At 35.1% G+C, this 26,057-nt stretch overlaps 1 protein-coding gene across 3 annotated transcripts in view; it reads right to left on the bottom strand.

Annotated features, from left to right (window-relative positions):
- Positions 1–4,353: 4,353 nt before the first annotated feature.
- ZC3H14 (zinc finger CCCH-type containing 14) overlaps positions 4,354–26,057 on the bottom strand; it is a 49,188-nt gene continuing 27,484 nt past the window's right edge. For 2 of the 3 annotated variants that reach the window (XM_036734616.1, XM_036734618.1), the window contains 8 exons: positions 17,593–17,667; positions 16,334–16,493; positions 15,457–15,689; positions 12,404–12,524; positions 8,017–8,153; positions 7,400–7,491; positions 5,326–5,432; positions 4,354–4,830 (listed from right to left, as the gene is read on the bottom strand). In XM_036734616.1, coding sequence (XP_036590511.1) covers positions 4,824–4,830; positions 5,326–5,432; positions 7,400–7,491; positions 8,017–8,153; positions 12,404–12,524; positions 15,457–15,689; positions 16,334–16,493; positions 17,593–17,667 — 932 coding nt within the window. In that variant the 3' untranslated portion in view covers positions 4,354–4,823. The remainder of the gene's footprint in view (positions 4,831–5,325; positions 5,433–7,399; positions 7,492–8,016; positions 8,154–12,403; positions 12,525–15,456; positions 15,690–16,333; positions 16,494–17,592; positions 17,668–26,057) is intronic. The other variant, XM_036734617.1, reaches the window with a different exon arrangement.

Raw genomic sequence — 26,057 nt, 5'->3', positions numbered from 1 at the left:
ATCAACTTGGCAAAGCCATAAGGTACAGTGTGGTGTGGTGGTGTTTTGGTTTTTGGTAAGTGAAAGATCTTTATTCTTTATATTCATACCATTCTCTTGCCCATCCCAGTTCACCTTTTACAGTTTCATTCTCTTTAACCTTACTATTACAGTTAGATATCTATTCTCTCCCACTTTATTCCCTGCCCCCCAAAAAATTGGTTATTTCTGATCTAAGCATGAACACTGATAAAAATGGTCAGTCACACTGAAAATATTTTTGAAGGCTTAACCTAGTGAAATATTATATGCTATTTTGCTAAGGAAAATGAAGTTATTTCAAAATGTGACTTTCTTATTCATTTCAGCAAATTGGTAGCAAACTAAAGTCTGGCAGTGGCTTACACATAGTAAATTTTCCTAGAAAAAAATGGTAGAATGTTTTTAAAATATCTTTATAAAAACTGAAGTCATTACAAATTCAGGACTGTCCTATCCACAGCTGGTAAACCAGTGCTTGCTAGATACACATGAAGTGGCTCTCATAGACCTCTAGGAAGTTGATTTTTGCCCTGACTCAGAAACAGTTTTTTTCACTTTCTGAGTACCTTGCGCAAGGCTGGAAAGTGTAATTGTAGAACCGCTTTGTGATTACATTTCAACATCAGATGTATATTATCATAGTCCCGTGATATTTGAATTCTCATCACGTTTTTCTAAGGTTCATAAATTAACTAAACTAAAATTTTAAAAAGAACATTTAATAGTCTGAATAACAGAAAATTGGAATGATTCTCCTGTTATTCGGGGGACAAACAATAATAAAATTTTAAAAGATTTTAAAATAGAAATTTTTAGAGAGGAATAAAATTCAACTTGGAAGACTGTTTGAAAGCCATAATGATTCATGTTTTGGTAAGATTGAGATGGCCTCTGAGGTTTCTTCCAGTCTTGGGACTCTAATACTATTTTAGCTGAACTAGTAATATTATTCTCACAGCAACTTTATTTTTAGTAAGTACAAATATGAAATAAATTCACTGGTTATGATAAATCCTTGGCATAAATTTAGTGTGAGATAAAATTATTTTTTTTTCTATTAGGAAGATTAATGCAATCTTACATTGGCTGGTTTCCAGTATGACTTTTAAAAAATTAAATCAAATGAATATTGATCTGTTTTTCAAAATTGAGCACATTAAAATTACTGCTTGGCTGACAAAGGAGTGAAATACTTGTAATTGTTCCCATTACTTGCTGTTAAGGAAAAATAACTAATACTCTTATTTGTGAAATTAAAGTCCAATCTTAATTTAGAAAAATCTTTATAGCATCTACGTAAAATACCTAAAGGTCTATACTGAGCTGGCTCTGCCCGCCTGCCCCCCACCCCTTGCCCCACCAATGCTTAAGACATATCTTTGGATGTAGACGATTACATTAAGCTACTGGTATACCATGTTTTGAGTTGCAGCAAAAGTGCATTTGATGTTATCCAGTGGCTTAATTTAATGAGGTGTCCAGATTATCTAACTTGCTTCCAAGATTGGCTCAATGTAGCAAAAAATAAAAATCATTTACTTTTATGAACAATGCAAATATTTGCTGTATGTGAAATTCCGAGAACAATTATTTAATCACATCTCAAAGACGTATCAAATTGTTCTCTGAGGCAAAAACATAAGATGAACAATATCTTAAGATCCTCTATTATTAAGTCTTACAAATAGTTAGAAATTCTGAATAGCATTCCCAGATACACAAGTTCATTTGGAAAGATAACCCTGAAATATGTTCTCTCATATCCCCTATTCATATAAACTCTGATGTCAGTGGATTCTCCTGGATGTTCCCCAGGTATCTATCCTGGATAAACTAGTTTTAGGACTCAGTCATTTTCTTGATCTCTTAAGCACTGCTCAACTAATGTGAATTTCCTTAACAATATAGTGCTAGCCACGAAGTAGTGAAAAGAAGTCTTCTAAACTGTTCAGTGAGACAGTTCATTTTGAAAATGTTAGTGTTCATTCAGCACAGAACTAGATGTGTTTCCAGTTAGTGATAATGCCAGTTAAGCAATAGTAAAATGTTAGGCCATGGGGTAACTTTGTCCAGCTTGCTTTTAAACAATCAATCTTAGCTGCCTTTTAAACATAGGTAAGAAACATAGCTGCAGTACTGAAGTCATCACTTGACTTTTTAACAAGTCTAACTGATGAGTTTATAACAGGAATTTATTTGGCCAAGTATCATGTAAGTTAATACAAGACAGTACTGAGTAGCATGCTCAAATTTCCTCTATGTATCCCAAACATAATTTTTTAAAAATTAACACTGAAAGTGGAGATTTTTTTTTTCTTCTCAGGCAGTGCATAGTAAGCCTCTATTGGGAAGGAGCTATTTTGGAAAATCAGGAGCCTTATGCCTTTTTCAGGTTAGGTTTCAGCCTTCATGATTTACACCTGTAAAATCTGGCAAATAGATACAAGATAGCCTTAATTATTGTTCAAGTCCTCTTTAGTTAAAACTTAAAACCATGTTGCTGATTATATTTTCAAAAATTAGTTGTGGGGAGGATAAAACTTGGCAGGTTATGTGGAAAAACTGCCATATTTTATTTAGAATCTTTTCCACTTTTGTTTTTAAAACCCAGAAAATTATTTTTGTGTGCATGACATGATTTCTCTGGTTAATTTTATCAACCTGATTTGTAATCCATGACTTCCTGTTACCTGTGATTCCACTGGGTTTAAAAACACAAGCATGCCAAAGCCTACTATGCACTCTTTGTACCAATCACTGTGCTACTGTCAGACCAAAACCATCTCCCTTCTTTGGTCCTCTGTTCTTGTTAATTCTGGATCAAACTTTAAAAATTACCCAGCATTTGTTTTATGTGTAATTTTTTATGTCATTGTAACTGTAAGTAAAAAACAAAGCAATTATATTGTTTACTTAAGTGGCAAAATATTATATTTCAAGGTAAAAAATAATCAGTTTCTACCATATTAGTATGATTTTTCTCCCCAGATAATTCAAATTCCAACAGCTTGTTCACCTGTTTACTTTTTTTTTGGATAATCTTTTTATAAATAGTCTAAATTTCTTACAAATGGCTTCAGCCATTTGAACCAAATATGTTTATTCACCTACTTTATAAATCATTTTTGGAATGCCTTGTTTCTCAAAATAACTTATTAAGTTTAGATTTGTTTAATAAGAACGTAAGAGAACTATCTTTCCCCAAAACGAAGGAGGGGGGTGCTATAAAAAACTGCATACAGAAAAATACTTTTAGTCTGCTTCTCCTTTCCTATTAAATCATGCCTTTAGAATCAGCATAGCAATTCTAACTTGCCTCCATTTTGTGAAACAAGGGAGTTTATAAAGGAGACTATTCCATTAAATAGTAATTTGTTAACTCTCTATAGGATGCACCAAGCCAGTATCTTATTTGAACAACTCAACAGTTGGAAAACAGATTACAAAAAGAGTTAATATGGTTTTTAAATTAACTTACATAAGGGGGAAAAATTCTAACCCTGTAAAGTTCCTTGCCTTCTTTTCAAATTTGTTTTTGAAAATCAATGTTTCTGTCTCTCCAAGAGAAAAGGAATGTTCTTCAAAGCCAATAGTCCATAACTTTTGCATTCTGTTTGTTTCATTCTGATGTATAACAATCTTTGTTTTTAACCAAATGGAGCTTTTTTTTCTGTATGTTAAATGGCCCCAAAGACAGTGATATTTAACATGTGAGGGATATTTTTTAAATGTGTTTCTCTTTATCCATTTGAGCATTTAATCCTTTACAATTAACTTTATAGTCCTGTAATCTTAAAATGTATACTTCAGATCTGCTTTGTAAAAAAAAAAACAAAAAAAAAAAAAAAACAACCTGCAAGTATGCTGTCCACACAATTTTAATTTCCTGGTGTGTTGATTTTTCATAATGTGAAGATGTATGTATAGCTATATATTTGTTAAAGCAGAGTTTAAATTGTGTAGCAACTGTTTTAAGATATCCTGTGTATATACTTGTAAAATTCTTTTTGTATATTTTTGTGAAAATGTCATTCCCAACAGAGTTATTGAAAAAAGCATATGTAACTTCATAGTAAATGAAAACATTTTAAAGAATTGCACATTGTACAAATTTTTGCAGTTACCATTCTAAATGTTTTACTAAAAACAAACAGCCTTCCCTTCTATTCTTTTAGTTGCAAATTTGTTACGAAAAAAAAAACTCAGGTAAGTAGATTACATCTGACTTTCCAAAATGCCTTCCAAAGCAATGAGGCTGTACTTAAACTGCAAAATCTACATCTATCAATGTCCATGCTTTTCAAAATGGAAAAAAAAAGAAATCACTTGAAATTTCTTCACCCAATACTATTTTTATTCTTAGTATTCCCCTGCTCATTTCAGATCAGTTAGGGCAACTGTATTTATGTACATAGCACTAATATAGGCCTCATAAAAATGACACAATCAGTCTTTTAATTACTTTAGATATCCCCACACTCAGATTCTAATTTTGTAAACACTGGGACTCAAAGTAGCAGGATACAAACCATGCCTCAAAATGTTTTAATGGAATTTAAAGTAAGTTTTTTTTTCCTTACACACTGACTTCTCTTCATAGTAAAAAACCCATGTTAAAACCACTTAATAAAACTTACAAATTTGAAAAATTAGACACTTCAAATAGGCAACAAACTTCATATTATGAAAACAATATATTCCAAGTTCAAAAGATCTGATAAATTTGTAGAATGTCTTTCACCAGTAGAGTTCAAAGATGGGAACTTTAAAATCCATGATCTTCTAGCTACTATGTCTGGTTGTCATTCACTGAAAAAACAAAAACACACAAATTATTGCTATGCATTCATATATAACTTTACCACTCTTCCCTTTTCAGGAATATGGTGTAAATCAACAGTGCTTTTAAGGTCTGGTCAAACCATCAGTTTTTAAGGCATCTGTTATGTGGGAACAAAGAAAGATAGCCCAAAAAAGTGAATTCCCAGAACCAACATGACTAAGTTGGCTACTAACTCTAAAAAGGTCTGGGTAAACTGGAGAACTAATTTAGTTTTAATTCTTCCTAACAAATGTGGCCCCCACGGTGCTAGGCATTTAACAAATACCTGAACTGAAATGGGAAATTATTCAGGCCTCTAATTGAAATAAAATTAAAGGAATCATTTTAAAAGCGCTCTCAGACCTGAATTAAGAGTAACCCAGAGAACTTTAAAAAACAGCAAACTGGTGGTCCTCCTGATTCTTAGCTCAACAGTCCTTACACTATATTACTCCCTCTGAAGAGTATCATTTTGATTTTACCTGGCTTGAGGTCGAGTCCATTTCAAGGCATGACGTGGTGGCACAGTAATTGCTGGATGGTAAAATGTGCAGTCAGGTCTCGTACACTGAGTGTTAAATCTACAGTGCTAAAGACAAAGGTTTATTTTTTTTTAATTGGCTTTGTCAGTACGTAAAAATTCAATATGAAATGATCTGGCCCATAAAATTTTCATCCTTGCCCATGAATATCAAGGAGCTACAGCAAATTAGTCAAATATTAGCGATATGGGTCAGTGGTTTTCATTTTAACTTTCATGTATGATTTGTAACAGTCAAGACTTGAAGAAACATTCATTGAGTCATTCTATGCCTAGCACATGGTAGGTGCTTAATAAATGCTTAACTGAAGGTCTAGATTCTTCAATCCTATGAGAAACGAAACTTTCCATTATGGAAAAAATGTGGTAATATTTTTAATCATATCCTTTCTTTGCTTTCAAGACACAGCAAAATTTAAAACAATTTGTAACTTTTGTTAGTAAATTAAATATCCTCCAGAGCCAGACATACCAGGTGGTCCAAAATGCAAACTGACAGTGTCATACTGGTAGGGCTGAGAGCTAGAAGAGAGCTTCTAGAGATAATCTAAACAACTCTTCTGTTTGTAGATGAAGAAACTGAGCTGGTATCTAAGTATGAGACTCAGCGATGAAAGAAAACTCACTACAACAGACTGAGGTGGGCCTGTTACTAACATTGCCATCTTGGATGTAAAGGCATAGTGGCCTTTGAGAACACTGCCCAACCAGTATTGCTATAACCAAACTATGACCAGATTCAAAAGTGACAACACTGGAGGATCTCTATCCTCATACTAGTCCAGCCCATAAATAACAAAAGGAGGTACTCCCACATCACCAACCTTTAAGTATCCAGTCACAAAAAATTATATTTGATCCTACTACACGTCTCCCTTCCTTTATGATTCTGAATCTTTATAATATATAAATTTTAGGTCCTCCACCCCGATGTAGATGTCGCATTTATATAGCTGTATTTTTCTATTCCCCTAATTTCATGAATCCCATTAATGTTTATGAGTAGTATTACTCTAAGAGTTAAACTTTACCTCTCGGCTTTTGCTTAGGTGAGGGATGCTTTTCCTCAGGCATATAGAACAAGGAAACAGATGGCAGAAAGTTTTACTAAAAAAAGGTCACATCTACAACTCAGTCTCACTGTCTTATTCAGTTGCCACCAGGTACTGCCACAGTCAGTCTACTCACCAAAATGATGTTATAAAAAGTAAAGCAGCTAAGAGTAAAATGGGTTGAAGGATTATTGTATCTTTTTGAGATAGTTTTCCTGCAGCAACAAATTAGATTCTACGTGAATAAAAGGTCCACTGTTTCAGACCTAGTTGTTCACAGATCAGCAGTAAGCAGTATACTAACCAGGCATAGAGAGGTGCAAGCTACTGGACTTGAAAGACAATACCAGTTGAATGAAGAGAACATGAAGATCACACAGTGGTCTGATGCTAAAAGCCATAACCATTCCATTAGCTCCAAAGTCTCCAAAACACAAATGTTTCTGATAAGTGTTCATAATCTGTGATAAGTAGTAAATGGGAGTCCTAGCAGACCTATCAGAACCATACTTTGTAACTCATGGGTAAATTAGCTCTAATTTAAATCACTATCTTCACCTCTGATGACATGGAAGACCGAGTTCTTTGTGAAATGATGCATCAGTAAAATTAAGACATGAGAGAATCCTAACAAGCAAACATATATCCAACTTTAACCTCCTCATTAAAAAGTTTGAGCCACGTCACATTCAAAAAGCAAAGAAAATGGTTAAGGGCTAAAAAGGCCAAGAAAACATTAAGCATCTAAGGAATGACCATAAACATTTTGAATAGCTTTGTTACAACAAAGACGGTAGAGAACTTTCTCTCTAATGGAAACAGCTATCGAGACAATTCAGGGTGTTAAATTCATTCATCCTTGAATGTCTCAAAATTAAGGGATTATTCCTAAGTAATTCTTTTTCCAAAATGAATTATTTTTTTAAAAAAATCTATCTCAAAGAAAAGGAGTACATAGCTTACTTTCGGATGATAGAAGGGACATTCCATTTTCTTACAAGCAGGGAAGTAACGGCAAAGCTGACTACTGGAAGATGTTGGTGTTGGTGCTGGTGCTGTTGATAAAATAAAGAATTCAGGATGGACTAATGAAATTTGCAGTTGACTCAATTTTTTTTAAATGGACAATTTTTAAACTAAAATGGACCTCTTTAATCAACAATACAAAAGTAAATTCTAAAAATTAAAAAGTTTTAAATTTTTATTAAAATTGACTTAATAATGCTCTAGAACAGGTTACCCCCATTTATTCTTCCAAAGCTGACTGAATTGGTCCCTTTAAATATATAACACTATTTCATTAAGTGTTTCTTAGAGTGCAGGATATTTATTTCTATCAATGAAATAGGGTAATTTAGGACACACTATTACACAAAAATGAGGAAAAAATTCTCTTCACATTTGCTTGAAACACACATGTGAACATGCACACAACCAATATAGACACTAATTAACTCAGCTATGATTTATTCCATCCAAAAAACCCTCCAAATCAAAATGAAACCTAAGCCAGATACAATAATATCTCATAAAACTGCCCAAAGAGAAATTCCAAATGGCAACAAGCAAAAGTGACTAACCTGGTTTGGGAGGCAGCACTGGGATTCGTCTACTGGCGTGAGTGTAAGGACAATCTGGTTTAGTACATTTTGCATCATATTTACAGTTTGGATGAATAAACAAGCATTTTTCAGCAAATTTACAATTGGGAAAGGCTCTGAAAAAAGAAGAAATGAATACTATTCAGTACAGACATCCTTCTTGGTGTATTATTGAAGTTCCTTGGAGGGGGATCAAATAGTTTTTTCCTGCTTTGAGAAATAGATGAACAACATAGATGATAAATGAAGCAACATTTAAATATAAGATACAAAAGCAATTCTTCTCTTTTTATATTGCTTATGGAAGTGTATTTTTAAAACCTTGACATTAAGGGACAGCAGTACTTTCTTTACTTGGAATCAGCTAATCCAAATAAACTGAATTTTCTAGATAACTGATGTAAACTTCAACAAATGGCACAGTGGATAGAGACCCAACATAGTGAAGAAAACCTGGGCCCTGCCTCTGATGCCTACTGTACTGAGTGACCCTGGGCAAACCACTTAATTTCTCAATGTCCCAGGCAACTAAGATTCTGCATTCCAAAACAGGTACTGATCTACAAGAGAGTTTCCTTATTGGGAGGAATTCCCTACACCGATAAAATCAAGAGATCCAGTCTCCTCCCTTCCCTGTAAAAAAAAAAAGCATCAAAATTTTATTTTAATCAATAAAAACATCTTTCCAAAACGTACTATGTGCTTTTTCTCTAAGTAAACTGAACATAATTTAGCCTCGTCTTGAAGATTCTAGGTGACAAAAAGTCAAAACAAGACTAGCATGTCCTAGGCAAAACTTCTCAAAATGTACCCCAATGTTACAATGTCTACTGGAAACGGAATCTTAACGATAACTCATTCAATGCAAAACCACACTACACATCATGGAACAAAGGCTTTTATGTCACCAAAATACATGTACATTTATAAAGATTAATATTAAATACTATTAATTATTAATATTAAAATAAAAATATTAACATTAAAAGATGTTCCCAAGAGCTGCCAACCATTCATTATGAATCCTGGCTCTGGCTTTAATAATTATTTTATGCTATAGACCAGGGGTAGGCAAAGCATACCTGGCCATGGCCTATTTTTGTAAGGTAAGCGAGGTAAGAATGACATCTACATTTTTTGAATAAAATGTCATATTTTAAAGTTTAAAAACCATTCTTAATTCAGTGTCAGGCTGTATAGTTAGCTGATTCCTGCTGTAGACAAATGAAGATGGTAGAGTCAGTCTAGAAACTTGATAGTTTAAAAAAAATAATAATTACTGTCATCTTTACTCATCAAAGTAGAATGAGTGATGTGCGGCTACACAGAAAAGATGTTCAAGTGTCATCCTTCAGAAATGATTACTGAAACAAAGGCTGTCAAAGCAGCCTTGTTCCTGATCAATTTTCTCATCTGTCATCAAAGCTGCTGCTTCACTGCTGCTATCAGACTCCTCTGGAATTATTAATAGCATTCCAAACAGCATTTCTATATAACCAGAGCAATAAAATTACAGTTATTCATCAACTTCAATCCATTCTTTTAGGTCCATTTTCATTTGCACTGCATTTGTTGAAAGGATTTGAAAGGAGTATCTTTCTTCCTATAATCTGTGGTAGGTGTTCTTAATTATGGGACATTTCTGAAAAAATGACACAAAGTCATAGTTTTCTCCAAGCTGTCGATATTTGACTTGTTCAAAAAAAATTCCTGGCACAATCAACATTAAAAATGCCTCTTTAAATGTATTAACTTTTAAGTCCTATATTATATGGTTCCTATGAATCAAATCATGAAATAGCTTCAGCTAATAATATTTCATATTCGGAGTAACTCCATTCCAAGTGTTGATATAGAAGCTAAGCTAACCCTGTTTTTTCTCTGACCTGGAAGCTCTTGATTTTGGCTATGACAATTCATGGTGTTCTCAAATTTTTTTAGGAGGTGGATTCTATTTTAAGTTTGCTCTCTAGTTCTGATCTGAGCAGTTTCATGATTTCTTGAAATATTCCAGGTTTTTAGTTTGGTCATGGTTTTCAAGGAGTTCAGTGATTATTAAATTATTTCTCCTCAAGCTATTTTGTACTTATTTTTGATAACTAATCTCTCTTTTTTGTTTTGTTTTGTTTTTTTGAGAGGGGAAGGCAGGGCAATTGGGGTTAAGTGACTTGCCCAAGGTCACACAGCTAGTAAATGTGTCAAGTGTCTGAGGCCGGATTTGAACTGACTCCAGGGCTGGTGCTCTACTCACTGTGCCACCTATCTGCCCTGATAACTAGTCTCTTACATGTTCTTCTTTTTCACTCCTTTAAACTTTGTTCTAGTATTTCTTGTCTTACTGAATCACTGAATTCTATTTGTTTTATTCTGTTTTTAGGGAGTCCATTACTTGGGCTTATTTTTCACCGTATGTTCTAAGCTGTTTATTTCACCTCGCTTTTTCTTCAATACTCCTAATTCATTTTTTAATCTCTTGCTTCATTTCTTCCAACAAATCTCCCACCCCTTCCCATACTCTTGGATGAAGTTGACAGTAATTGCCAATTTGAATGCCACTGGACTGTGACATCTCTGGATGGCTTAGCAAGGACCAGGCTCTATCCTCTACCACAACCCTTGGTTGTGGTCTCCATCTTCTCGTGGCCCCATATAGGAACTGGGCTTGGCCCCTTTCTCTGTTGCCTTCCCCTTCAGCAATCATTAACCAGGAGTTGGCTCCAATCCCACATGTAGCCCTAACAGCCCTGAGACAGGATGTTAGAGGTCATTCTGGTCTCAGTCCTCCCTAAGTGCAGGCAGCCTATGACCCACCGTTTCTCTCCCTAGACCAGGGGTTCTTAAATTGGGGTCCGTGAACTTGCTTAATATTTTCATAACTATTTCAGTATCATTCTTTTTTGTAATCTTATGTATTTTATGCATTTAAAAACATTTTTCTTTGAAAGGATACTTTAGGTTACCAGATTGCCAAAGGGGTCCATGCCAAAAATAAACAAACTCACAAACCCCTGCCCTAAGCATTCACTCACTTGGAACTGACCGTCTCCTGCTATGGCTCTGACACGACTGCAAGATTTGGCCCTCTTGGAGAGTCCCCTAAGGCCCTAGCTAGCTTGTCCCTATTATAACTCCAACAGGCAAGGGCCAAAATCCTGCAGGCTTCAAGCCTCACTTACTATAGGATTGGGCTAAATACCAGCCAACTGACATATCCTGCTTAAAAGTATCTTGAGGCATCAAGCCATCTTCTTGTACTGGATGAAAGATTAAAGATGCAAGATGAAAGAGCTTGCTGCTGTTTCCCTTTGGTCTCATCAGGAACTAGGGTTCAGCCAGGACCCTTCACATTACCACTTTAAAGTAATTTATGTTCCTGACTAGCAAAAAAAAAAAATAGTTATATCTTAAGAAAAATGTATATAGTAAAAACACTAAAAACAAACAACTTTAGACTTAAGAACTAGGCTCAGTGAAATGACCAACCACAATTCCAGAGGACCAGTGCTGAAGCATGTGACCAACACTCCTGACCAAGGCAGAATAAGACATGTTTTTTAGATGGGGTGAATCTAAGTCCTTGTTTTGCTTGACAATGTACATCTGTTACAAGTTTTTCATTTTTTCAGGGATGGGGAGAGTGGGTTTGGGAGGGAATGAAAATAAATGAGTTAACTGCAAAGTAAAATCTAAAAATCCCAAAAGAATAAAGACGTCACCCTAAAGAAATGTAATGATAGTACAATGGTCTTTCATTAAAGTTATAAAAAGGCATTTAAAAAAACTGAATACCCTCTTTTGAAATGAATGGGAGAACTTTCAAATGAAAAATCACAATGCTCAATCTATAAAGCAAAAATTGTAGGTAGTACACCAATACTGGGTAATGTTCCAAACTTCTCAGAACAAAAAAATCTACTAAAATCACTACAAGTGTTGTAAGCTTGTTCCCCACTGAACTAGGCTAGTGAAGAAAGCTTTAGCAGAAGGCCAGCGTTTCCACATTATTTTATTCAATAAAGCAACTTTTATTAATAAGGACTTCAGTTATTATTAGGTGCTTAGGGAAAAATTTCAGTGTCTTGAAAATCTGCCCAATTGAATACAGGAAAAGATACACCTAAACTGTGGCAGTTACTGAGCTTATCCAAGTAACAAGGTCTTTTCAAAGACAAAGCCAAAAATCTCAGTGTATTTTTACCATGTTTAAACATTGGTCAGTAAGCTTTTCTAGAAAGGATGCAAAGCTCATCTTCCACATGTGGCCCAACACTTTCCACTACATAACTATAACCTGACCCCGCATTAAACAGTATCTCAGCCAGGGACTGAGGTAGAAATGAGGATGAATTGTTTTTGTACCACTTACTTGCAGGATGAAGTTGGATGGTGATAAGCACATTCATCCCCATTTTTGCAGGCAGGCCAGTACTTGCAGCGCTCTGGCAGTTTCTCTGGTTTCTGTGTGATACTCAAGTCACTCATCTCAACTGTACAGAAAGGAAGAAGATTCAACAAGTGTCTTGTTAATTACAGATTTTTTTAAAATGCCACAGATTGTCCAACTCTTATCAATTCTGGCAATAAAATCTAGTAAGAAAAGATTCTAAGGATATACGTGTCTGCAATTACGAGAAACCAAGAGTACAATGACCTGGCTGCACCCAAAGTTCTTAAGTTAAATGCAAACTAAAAAGGGGAGCAAAGGAGGTATAATGAATTGCATATCTCATTTAGAGTCCATATTTCTTTATGATTTATATAGTAACTACACACTATAGCTACCCAATGTTACAGTAAATTTAAATTCCATCAGACACAACAAGAGAATCCAGCACAAACCCCATCACATAACTACTACCACTACATGGTCACAGGGACTTCCAACTCTAGGAAAAGAAGACTCCTAGGATCCAACGGATAATCTGAAACAGTGCTAAAGAAAGAACTTCACTTCTCAACATGTGGAACAGAATTGTTTGAGCCCTCATGAAGGCAGAGATGGAAATCAAAACAAGGCCTTAAAAATAAAAGAAGAAATGAACCACTTTCTCTTTACTGGGGAAGAAGGGGATTAGGAGAGTGGATTAGTAATGAAGGCTCTCAGACATAGTTACTCTGTCTGATGGCTTTGCTTAACCTTTTCTTTATAGTTTGGGAAGGCTCCCAGGGTTGGAGGTAGCAATAGTATATCCAGAAAGGACAATGGTAGAAACACAAAAGGCACCAAGTAATTTTTAATAGGATATGGCAGGAACTATGTGAAATTAGGAAGTAAAACAGAAGTCTTTCTTCTACTATTCATGAGAGGAGTTAGAGAAGAAACAAAAAGACAATATAACGGAACATATCTGAGTGCTTCTTGACGAGAAAATCAAAGAGTTTATCAGGGTTTGAGGACAGCTGTCAAGAGAAATCACATGGGGCTGCTTTGTGTTTGATGGGTTGTCAAGTTATGCCAAAGGTGACTAGCTTCCCTGGCTACCTTTTTTTTAGTATCTCCCATAAAATGCTCCTTTAGCAGGCTTCGCTAGATTAATGTTATTTTGTGTAAATGCCCATTTCTGTCGGCTGTGGTAGTAACGCTTCTGCCTTTGCTAGGTGTGCATCAAACTGTATGGAACTTACATATGCAATAATATGGGCATGTGCGAGTCTCCTGATTTTCCCATAGAGTTGCCAACTTAAACAGTCAGCATGCTGCAATTCCATATGGCAAAGAAAAATACCATGGCCTTGAGCAAAAATAAGTTTGAGAACCACTGATGTAGTAGTATCTGTAATGACAGAAAAGTGAGCTGTCCTGAAGAAAGCAAACTGATGACAAATGAGAGAACCTGTGCTTGAAAGAGAGAGGCAGGGAGTCCCACATCCTTAACACTCCTCTATATTAATTCTTTCATAATGGTTGATACTTAAAAACACCATCATTATACTTTACATACACACACAAGCAATCAAACTGCTATGCTTCTTTCAATGCTGAATGCAACAAGATGCTTCCTGAAAATATAGAAGGTATAAAATCCACAGCTACATTTAAAGGAATTATTTAAGAACTTTTCAGAAAGTGTCCAATATTAAGCTATTTTCAAGACCTAATAACATATGGCAAAAAGTATCTTCTCTATTTCAGCCTAAGCCTAACACAATCAAGAAAATATCAGACCTTCGCACATCTTAACACTTTTAAAAAAATAAAATCCCAATTGCTCCCCTCTACTTTTGACTGTAATAGGCTTAACATTTAGATAATGCAATCTTTAACTTTTATGGGAAATTCCTGCTATTGGATTTTTTATATACTCTACCTTCCATGACAATTACTGACAGTCTAATCATGATTTCCTAATGGAACCACAGAAGATATCCTATGATGAATCTATTAAAAGCCACAATAAATTGCTTCATTTAAACACAGAGTCTCATGATACAGACTCATAACATTTTAAGAGTTAGAATGGACCCCACAGGTCATCTAGTTCAACCCATACCTGAAAGAACTATCTACTCTCTACAAGCAGTCATCTATCATCCACTAAAAGACCTCTAATGGGGCCGGGAGGTGGGCCCCTTGGGGAAGCAAACACTACCTCCAACAACAGCCAATTCCAATTTTGCGGCTTTGGGGGTACATTTTTTGAGCAATCAACTGATTTTCACAGACATACTAAGAAAGTAGCTTACTTTATAATTAATTCCTCCAAATGCACAACTTTTAAAATCTTTGTTATTGTCAAGATTCAGTCATTAATTCCCTATCACAGGAGGTTTGGAGATCTTGACTATCATTCTCTCTGATCAGAATGGAAATGTTTAATAGTGAAGTTGTTGCCACTAGGGTTAGGAGGTCAGAGAGCAAGTTAGTGGTGATGATAAACATTCACATACCTGGAAGCAAAGGAGTGGCCCGGAAACTGCTGAAGTCCTTCTATTATTACACACAACCTTACAGACCGTATCTTTTGGATACTTCAATTACGTGTTATGGCTTCCTAACAGAACTGGTGAGTAGGAAACTCAACACAAGGAATTTCACTGCTAGAAACAGCAGATGGGCCAATCCTTTAATTACCAAGGAAACTGACAAGTCTATGGAAATATATCAATTTATAGTTTCTTTTAAAAGAAAAGGACACCAAGAATGGTCTTTCAGACTTCACTAGGTATGGCAAACTATTCTAGTTTTAACATTCAAAACATTAAAGTATATTTGGATTTTATGCTTGCATTTTCCCTTCATACTAGACACTGCCTTATCTACAAAACTAAATGAAAAGAATCAGAATCCTTATTTCCCTAATAAACCCATCTGGCAAAATGCTCTTTGTACATACATAAGAATATTTTAAATCTTCAATCAAAAGATTTCTTCACAGGGGAAACTTCCCTATAAAAGGATGATCTGAATCCCAAACACACCATTTGAAAAACTACCATCTGAGTCATCCAGCTGCCTGCTCATCAACTGTGACTGCTGTGGGCGGAGGCCTTTTAATCCCTTGATTGTGGATGCAGTTTGGTTTACTGGCTTCATTCCTTCAAAACACATGTCCTCCTCCTCTTGATCCGACATGTATCCTGGGGGGCTGGGGACACCATCCAGCGTCACTATGAACTTGGGACTGGCGGGTTTATCTGGTTGTACGAGATCTCTGCCAGACAGATAGAAAGTGCCAAAAATTTAGAAAATGTGAATATAATTTTAAAACTGAGAATTCGCTGAAAATTTCTACTGTAATCTCTCTTCAGAACAGCCTATCACTCTCTCACTTGCTAAGAAAGCTACCAACAAGAAATGACTATTTAAGTCTTCTTGCAAGGAATATCTGTTAATTAAAAGTGATTAAAAGGTACTCTATTATCGGGGTAGTCAAAATTTGTCGCTGTATTCTGTCCACTATAACAACCAATCAAGAAATATTTATTAAATGCTTAAAATCTGTCAAATACTTGGCTAAGTATTGGATACACACAAGGACATCCCCTCACCCTCAATAGTTCCTGCCTTCAAGGATTATACAATCTGATGGGGGTAAACAACCTGCACAACATAAATACACAGTTACATAAATAACTAGGCTACAACAAAGGAGGTGAAAGAAATCCGAAAGGGGAAGACACTAGGAACTGTGGGTACTTTACATTCTAACAAGGAAAACAACATGCATATACCTAAGTATATACAGAAAATAAAAACAAGGTGCAGTTAGGAGGAATTGGTAGATTTGAGGGGGCTGGGAGATCAGGAAAGGCTTCATATATAAGAGTCGTTCTTGTAACAACAAAAATAAGCTACCGTGTTTGTATGAGGCGTCCTGAAAGAACCCGAAGGGTATCTGCAGGCTTCATTCCAGATTCCTGGTTTGGTGTCGATACCAGTTCTTCTGACAGCTTTGGTTTCTTCAGGATAAATGATCTTGTGTCTGCGTGGACCATGGATTCCATGTCATAGTAATCTGACCCAAGAAAATTGGCCATAAACATCTAATTATTCTTAAATATACCCGTCATTCCTAGAATCTAAGCTTTAAAGAGTTTTTGGCCATCTTTTACATAAAAGATTATTCAGCATGTCTAATTACCATTCAAAAAAATTTCAAAACTAGATGACAAATATTTAGCCAATTAGAACATTTTTAACCTGAGGTATAAAAATGCCAATCATTCTTCCTATGGATGCTGATCACCTTCATGTGGAGACAAGACTACTATTCCTTTCACAAAGCATTCAATTTCTCTTAAAAGTCCTAACTTAGGGGCAGCTAGGTGGCGCAGTGGGTAGAGCACCGGCCTTGGAGTCAGGAGGACCTGAGTTCAAATCTGGCCTCAGACACTTGACACATGTACTAGCTGTGTGACCTTGGGCAAGTCACTTAACCCCAATTGCCCTGCCAAAAAGCAAAAAAAACAAAAAACAAAAGTCCTAACTTAAGTAATCCAAGTACTTTACTAGCAGTAACTGATGGTTTAAATATATCTCTTTGGAAAACCTGAATTGGTTAGTTAGCAGTCCCATCATTGTCTAGACTTAACTGCTATACAAAATGTCTAGATACTGCCCTAACATGCCAAGCTCTCAAACAACACAGATCTATTTAACCCATTTTGTGAAGTGCCACTTGCAACTTAGAACTTAATGCTTCTAAATGATGGGAATTACTTCAATCTATTTCATACGTCAAGCTATAAAGGCTGAGAGGATGCCCACAGAGGTAAACAACAGTAAAGAAGAGAGAAACCTAGTAAGAAAAAAGACAAGCTTCAATACAATGAACCACAAGTTGTCAACATAACCACATTGCACTTAATGCACTGTTAAACAGGTCTAATCATTAGCAGGACATCGACTGGCTAAAGAATCTATATTTAAATGTACTTTTTTCTGTAAGTGTAACAACTTGTCATGGAATATAAACACTCAGTTTTAAATATCCTAGCTTTAGGAAAAGGTAAAAAACTCAGACTCTAAGCCTCAACACATGCATGCACACAAAAGAAAAGACATACTGTCTGAAAACTACAGTACCACAAAGGAAATTTAAAGCCATTACCAACCTTGACTCATTTGTAAAGTTTCCTCCACTACTGGGTCAATTTGCAGTCGGGAAAACAACTGCCTTTGTTGAGCTCCTAAAGATAGCACGGATTAAAAGAAGATTTCACTAAATCTCAAAAATAATCAATACCTACATGTTTAAGTTAAAGAGAAAAGTATGTCTATGTTTGAATATAATCTATCAATTCTCCTGATTGAAAGCTTTAAAGTAATCTGATAGTCATTTTCCAACACAACAACACATCCATGCACCACCTGAGAAAAAGCTATATACTTGGGGTTAACAGCAACATAGCAATTTAGAATACTGTTGGATTTCTTGCTAGTAGAAGACTTAAAGTCAGTGTTTCAAAACTGGGAGTGATACCAAAGATGGAAAAGAGGAAGATCATAGAGCCATTCCAAAAGGGTTTCAGAAAACGGAGCTGTGGGGGCACCAATGAGCTAAATGATGGTACAGAGAGTCAGGTGCAAGATATACGAAAAGTATGAACCAATAATCTAACTCCTTGGCCTTTCCCTTCATCCCACATTAAAATTATTTAGAGAGAACAGACATGAAAATTGAAGCACTCCAAACAGCTACCTGGGTCGTGTCAGGCTTCTGCTACGAATTTGAGGTGGAAAATGAAAAAGTTTAAGAATTAATATTTAGAACTTAGGATTAGTATTAGAATTTAGTATTTGAGATTAGGTATTTGGGTATTCCATTTGCTGACAAAGTATAAAAATACTAATTACTTTAGGCTCTTATAAGAAAGGAGGCACTTTAAGCTGAGTTGCTTTGTTTTCTAAACAGGCTCATTATTTTCTAATATTCTAAGAACGTAACAATTTTCATTCTCTGTACTATATTGAAAATTTATGGAAGAGAAAGTCCATACATCTTTACTTTTTCATATCCCGGACACTACTATAGTAAGTACCTTGCATACAGAAGATACTGAGATACACATTAATGATGTAAAACAAAAGACTTTATGTTCCAAAAATCAATCAGGCAACTGAAAGATAATTATATTTTTTGTTCAAAAGGTCAATGTGAACTGTAGATGGCAGCACAACTAAGTATCTCTCTTCTAGCTATGTACCAAATTTTACCGGAACATGCCACAAGTTAAAAATATGCCTCAAAATATTATCAGAAATTGTTTTGTTTCAATATTCAAGTAGCATGATAACCTTTAGTACAGTACCGAAGCACAAAAAATTAGTTCAATAACTTCCAAAGTTACAAAGGCTCAAGCAGACACACAAATACAAAATGTCAAACAATGAGTTGAAACAAAGACCCCTCTCTCTTAATTTGGGCAATTCTTGTCCTACTCCTAGAGAAACTGCCATAAAAAATAGAAAAAAGAGAATGGAAGTTTTCATTCCAAATACATTCAGATACTAAAACATTTCTGAGAAAATGAAGTAATTCTGCAATAGCTAGTAACTTTTAGGTATCAAGTTCATATTCAGACAAATACACAAAAAGATGACATTTATTTTAAAGGTGTTTCAAATGTCTAAGCAATGTTTACACTATCCCTTCTAGATCTTAGAAAGGATTTTTGAGAAGAGAACCCACAGAAATGTTGGAATTCTAAGAATTCTAAGCTTCTGTTTCATTAACAGGATTCAGAACTGGCAAGAACCTTACTGATCAATCCAGTCCAAATTCGTTTTTTACAAATAAAAAAATTAAGACCTCATCCAAGACCACAAAGATAAATAGTAAGCAAAAGAGCTGTAATTAAAACCCAGTTCCTTTTAAATCATGAAGAACTCACATCTGTTCATTAGAAACATGTGAGAAAAAAAGGTCTGAATGAATTGCTGCTGTATCAAAGCTGAGTTGAGATCTGTGTAAGACAGATACCTGAAGAATGCACTCGAAAGAGTTTACCTTTTTCAATGTTTCTAAGGAAGCCAATTATTTTTATGTCAGTAGTCCTTGACTGTGTTCCGAAATCTTGTAGTTTCTCTTGAAGATCTTCAAATTGCCTATTGCATTCAGATGATGATGTTGAAAATTCATTCATTTTAACCTCCAAAGATGAAATTTTAGCTTCATTCTGTGATACTCTTACATTTAGGTCAAAAAGATTTGCTTCCACTGTCAAAACTGCTGCCTTCATGCCTTTAATTTCATTAATATCATTGGATATTTTCCTCAGCAGGTGTAAGATACTATCTAGCTCGTCCAGCGAACAAGAGGAACCTGTTGCAGTTCCCAACTCAATCGGCCCAGGTGAGAAGAAGATTGGTGAAGATGGTGACAAGTACCGTGATGACATTTTCATAGGTTTTTCTAGATCCTTTACTGTTAGGTGACTTTCTTTCAACCGTCTATTATTTTAGACTGTTTCATCAAAAGGTAAAAGCAGAGATGAAGGCTTTTTACCTCAAGAGGCACTAAATTAAGTCTGTACTACATTTTAAAACCTATAATTAAGATAGTGTTACACATTTCCAGAGTCCTCAGTTAAAGTAGCTTTGAAAATGCTGTATAACAACCCACGCTAATTTTCCCTACACCTCAATGAACAAGCCCTGAAACTTAGTGCCCTGTTTCTCATGAGTACTACTTTATAGCTCCTCTTTAAACAATAAACCCCATTATTACATGCAAAAATACATCCTGGCTTGTGATTGGCTGAAAACAAACAATGGGACACATCAGGAATTTTCTATTATTTACCTCATGTGTCAGAAGTCCTGAGGACCTAAATCAAAAATTAACTACTCTCTAATAACATTTAATACTTTACTCACCAGCAGACAGAACGTAATTTAAATATATACCAACGGCAAATCTTTGATCTTGGATTAGTTCTGAAATCTGCCTTTTAAAAAAAAAAACCAGATTCTGAGCTATCATTCCCTCTTCAAAATTCAGGAGGGACAGTACAACTCATGTTACAACCAACTCCAAATAGTAATGATCTATCATAAAAGGGTTCTATTTACATAAGAAAAAAAGTTAAATGTTAAGATCACTCAATTTGCACATCTAAGAAAGACATACAAACATTACATGGTCACAGAATGTTATTTTGTATATACAGAACTTTCAAATCCATAAGCAATCATGTCATGATAAAGTAGCAGATACAAAATACTTCTCATTTTTGGTGGCTATCTCCATTAGGGGTTTTTTTGTTTTTGCAACTTGTGACACTATTTTTTCATACGCAGAAAAATTCCTAGTTAATTTTATGTCCAGAGTGAAGAATAACTATGTTTCAAAGGCATCTTCTAGTTCTAAATCCTATGAAATATGAATAAGCATGCTACATTAGTCTCACTAGAATGATAACTTTTAAACATAAACATATAGGATTTACCACTGGAAAAAGAATTAGAGATTAGCTAGTCTGCCCAAGTTAACACATACAGCACCTCATTCAAAGTTGTCACTTCAGGAGGCTGGTTACATGTATGTACAGACTTAGACTATAGGTATAGATCTTTTGACCATACTACCAGTGTCAGCCTACAGAGCCAGTACGAGCCACACAAGAAGGATGTCAGTACTTTACAGTGACACTGTAGGAATTATTATTTCAATTTTAGGAAGTTTCATCAACGGACTATGCAACTTTTAAAATAAGTTGTAAAACAGTTGGACTGTATTTGGAGTTAACTGTTTTTGACAAAAATTGGTCAATTTACTATGATTCTTGTAAGAACAATGGAATGGTAATTAAGGCCCTGTCACTATCTAGCTACGTAACCTTAGGGAAGGCATGTACTCCAAATAACTCAGTTTCCCCTACCTGTAAAATTAGGAATTTGATAATAGATTAAAAACCTGAATCCTAAATACATATTTTATGACTCTCTGAGTCATTTTTACATAATCACTGAAATGTAAACTTAGAATATTATTTTCATAAAATTCAATACACAAACTCATTTGTTATTTAGTTGGCCCAGTAGGACTAACCTCTGGCTTTCTAAGGATGAAAAGTTCCCCACTTCTGGATCAGACATCTCAAAGGTCCTTTCCATTTCTAACATTCTCTTATTTTTGAAGAGAACAGAACAGAAGGGAGTAAAGGGCACTGTCTAGCCTTATTTTATGTACATACTTATGTTTATATTTATACATATATATGCATGTGTGTATACACACACACACAAATGCTTGTATCTTAAACTCCTTGTATTCTAAGCTCCAGCCAAACTAAAATTCCCTCTTTCCCTAACACACATTTTATGCTTTTCTGCCTTTACTGTTTTTGTTCACGACACTTTCTAATGCCTAGGATGCCCTCTTCACCAACTGAATTCCTGGTCAGCCTTAAAAGTCCAAAACAAAGATCACCTCCTTCACGAAGCCTTCCTGATTCCCTCAATTGGTAAAGACCTTCTCTCCCACTTCAGACCTCAATAAAAGTCTGTTTATATCTAATACATTTGTAACATATTATAATTATTTGCCATAACCCCCATTAGAATACAATTTCCATGAGGTTAAGAGACATGCCTTATCTAGACTTTGCATCTTCCTCAGAATCTAACAGAAGACCCATAATAATTTTTGGTTGAACTAACCTAAATGTTGGGGGATAGTTAAACAAGACTAAAAAGTTGGGGTGAGAGTATCATTAAGGAACAAAGAAGGGAATGACAAAAGTCATGGTAAAATAAAAAGGCCCCTGATGGAATCTGATGGAAATAAATTTTGATTTATTTGAGATTTGGCAGTTTGAAAAAGCAAGCACAGAAGAGTTATTATGGAAAACCTCGTACTCCACTAACCTTTGAAAATGATCAAATTTTCCAAGAGACTTCCCTCCCCCGCAAAAAAACGGCTTGCAGTTTCTCCTAATCAATGGTCCTATAGTAGGCTGAGAAACTTTAAGCACTGCTCTGTACCCTCTCAATTTAATGTTCTTATAGAGTAGCAATCAGAAGATACAGGTGACTTCCTGGTAGTAACACTAAGTATCCCCAGAGCCCTAATATAAAAAAAATATAATCATCTCAGAATCCTAGAGCATGACAATGAGATCTAACCTCACTAAAGTAGCTGAGTATGTCCTCATCTCTTCCTCTCTTTCGACCACAGGACTCCATGTGTATTCTACCACTTCTATCTTGAAAATCATCATCCCTCAACTCCAAAAGGCTCATGATGGAAAAAGCTACCCACAACCAGAGATTACAGAGTCTGAATGCAGATTGGAGCATACCATTTGCTCTCTTTTTTGTTTTGTTTCTTCTGTCTTGTGGTTCATTCCATTGGTTATAACTCTTTACAACATGACTAATGTGAAAATATGTTTAATATAAATGCATATGTAGAACCTATATCAGATTGCACACCGTCTTGGGGAGGGGAGGAAGAAGGAGAAAATTAAAAACTCAAAACCTTGTGGAACTGAATGTTGTAAACTAAAAATAAATATATTAAAAAAAAAAAAAGAAGAAAACCATCGTCCTTGTTGGAGAAGCCTAAAGAAATTGCCTTCTCCCCTCAATATGTTCAGGTCTTGCTTGTATTCTTGATCCAAACATAGCTTAAGAAAACAGTACATTTTGCTGTCATTAGCATTTTTACAAACCTAACCTCCTACCCTTCTTGACAGCATTTTAAGAAGGTTGTGCTACTCTGTATTCACATCTGGTCATGTACCTTTAGCCTTCTAACTTTTTGTTCCTGCCCTTCTAAAAATATAAGCTGAGTAAACTTCTATACAATCACCCTGCTGCATTTTATATACCTACCCTTTTCTGTTCTCATTATAATTTTTCATAATTACATAGAAAAAACTGCCATTTACCTCACCCATACTGTTTTTTCTACTAAATTTTTTATTCTAAATTGAATAACCACCAAAAACATTTCAATAAAGAAAATAAAACATGTTACATAAACTGTAAATTAAATGGTATAATTCATTTTTAAATGTGTAGATTAACTTAACAAAATATGATAAAAATCTGCTGTTTGCTTTTATTTCCTGATCTGCATTTTTAATTTTGTTGCTGTTATTAATTTGTCCATATATATATTGTCATTCTTTTTTTCATTTTGCACCATTCATATATATGTTCCCATATTTCTTTGTATTACTTATATTTGCAATTTCATATAGTACAAACCATTTCACTGCAAACACAATTTGGTCAGCCCTTTCCAAAGCATTGGACACATAGGTTGCTTCTAGTTTTTCCCATTATAAATAAAGTTACTAGGAATATTTTCATAAAGATGGATAATTGTTTTCTTTCAATAGCATCCTTATAGGGCAGTCCTAGTAGTGTCCTCTACCTAATTTTTCACACTACATTCTCATGCTGAGAAATTGTATTCTTTGAGTATCTCTACCCATACAATCTTTCATTGGATTCCTTGAAATTGGCTTCTTAAAAATTGAGCTTTCCAGAAATCATCAAAGCTACCTGGTACTGGCTAAGAAATAGAGAGGTGGATCAGTGGAATAGGTTAGGCACACAAGACACAGTAATCTACTATTTGATAAACTCAAAGACTACAGCTTCTGGGATAAAATCTCAGGATTTGACAAAAACTGCTGGGAAAATTGGAAAGTAGTACGGAGGAAACTAGGCATAGAGCAACATTTTACACCATATACCAAGATAAGGTCAAAATTGGTACATAATTTACACATAATGGGTGTAAGATGATAAATGAGCAAGGTACAGTTTACCTGTCACATCTATGGAGAAGGGAAGAACTTATGACCAAACAATAGATAGTGAACATTACGAAATGCAAAATGGATAATTTTGATTACATTAAATTAAGAAGTTTTTGCACAAACAAAGCCAAGGCAACCAACATTAGAAGGGAAGTAGAAAGCTGGGAAACAATTTTTACAGCCAGTGTCTCTGATAAAGGCCTCATTTCTAAAATATATAAAGAACTGAGTCAAATTCATAAGAATACAGGTCATTCCCCAATTGATAAATGGTGAAAGGATATGAACAGGCAGTTTTCAGAGGAAGAAATTAAACATATATATATATACATATAGCCATATGAAAAAATGCTCTAAATCACTATTGGTTAAAGAAATGCAAATTAAAACAACTCTGAGGTACCACATCACACCTATCAGATTAGCTAACATGACAAAACAGGAAAATGATTAAATGCTGGAGATATGGGAAAACTGGAACACTAATGCATTGCTGGTGGAGTTGTGAATTGATCCAACCATTCTGGAGAACAATCTGGAACTATGCCCAACGGGCTATAAAACTGTGTATACCCTTTGACCCAATAATACCACTTCTAGGTCTGTATCCCAAAGAGATCATAAAAAAAGAGAAAAGGACTCACATGTACAAAAATATTTATAGCAGCTCTTTTTGAGGTGGTCAAGAATTGGAAATTGAGGGGAATGCCCATCAGTAGGGTAATGGCTGAACAAATTGTGGTATGTCAATGTAATGGAATAGCATTGTTCCATAAGAAATGGTGAGCAGGCAGACTTCGGAAAAACCTGAAAAGACTTGCATGAACTGATGCTGAGTGAAGTGAGCAGAACCAGGTGAATGTAGTACAAAGTAACAGCAACATTACGCAATGACCAATTTTGATAGACTTGGCTCTTCTGAGCAATGTGATGATCTAAGACAATTCCAAAAGACTCATGATGGAAAATGCTGTCCACATCCAGAGAAAGAACTATGGAGTCTGAATGCAGATCAAAGCACACTATTTTCTCTTTGTTTTTTTTTTCTCATGATTTTCCCTTTTGCTCTGATTCTTCTTTCACAACGTAACTAATTTGGAAATATGTTTAATATGACCATACATGTATAGCCTATACCAGACTGCATGTTGTCTTGGGGGGTAGGGAAAAATTCAGAACTCAAAATCTTATAAAAGCAAATGTTAAAAACTAAAAATAAATAAATATATTTTTAAATTGACCTTTCATAACTTTCTATACTCAAAACTGTCTTAACAATTCTGAAAATTTGGAATTTTACACCAAGTCATTAAACTATGCATATCACCCACCTGCATTTTATCCCAAAAGTCATTATACTATGCATATAACCCAAAAACACCACTAATAGACTTGTACCCCAAAGAGACCCATATGGACAAAAATATTTATAGCAGTATTTTTTGTTGTAACAAAGAAATGGAAGCAAAGTGGGTGCCTGTCAACTGGAGAATGGCTAAACAAACTATGGTTTATGAATGTAATGGGGTGTCATTTCACCATAAGAAATGATTAAAGAGATGGATTCAGAGAAACCTATATGATCTGATGCAAAGTGGACTAAGCAGAACAAGGAAAATAAGTTATACAATGACTACAACACTGTAAAGAAAAACCACTTTGAAAGATTTCACTGATCAGTGCAATGACCAATTACAACTCCAGAAGACTGATGATGAAGCATGCTTTCCAACTCCTAGCAGAAAGGTGATGGATTCTGGTGCAGAGTGACACAGAAATATTCCGATAGGACCAATATGTGA

The sequence above is a fragment of the Trichosurus vulpecula genome, chromosome 8 (genome assembly GCF_011100635.1).
Source record: "Trichosurus vulpecula isolate mTriVul1 chromosome 8, mTriVul1.pri, whole genome shotgun sequence".
Taxonomy (NCBI): Eukaryota; Metazoa; Chordata; class Mammalia; order Diprotodontia; family Phalangeridae; genus Trichosurus; species Trichosurus vulpecula.
The sequence above is the reverse complement of the archived record's forward strand: the minus strand, read 5'-3'. Positions and strand labels throughout refer to the sequence as shown.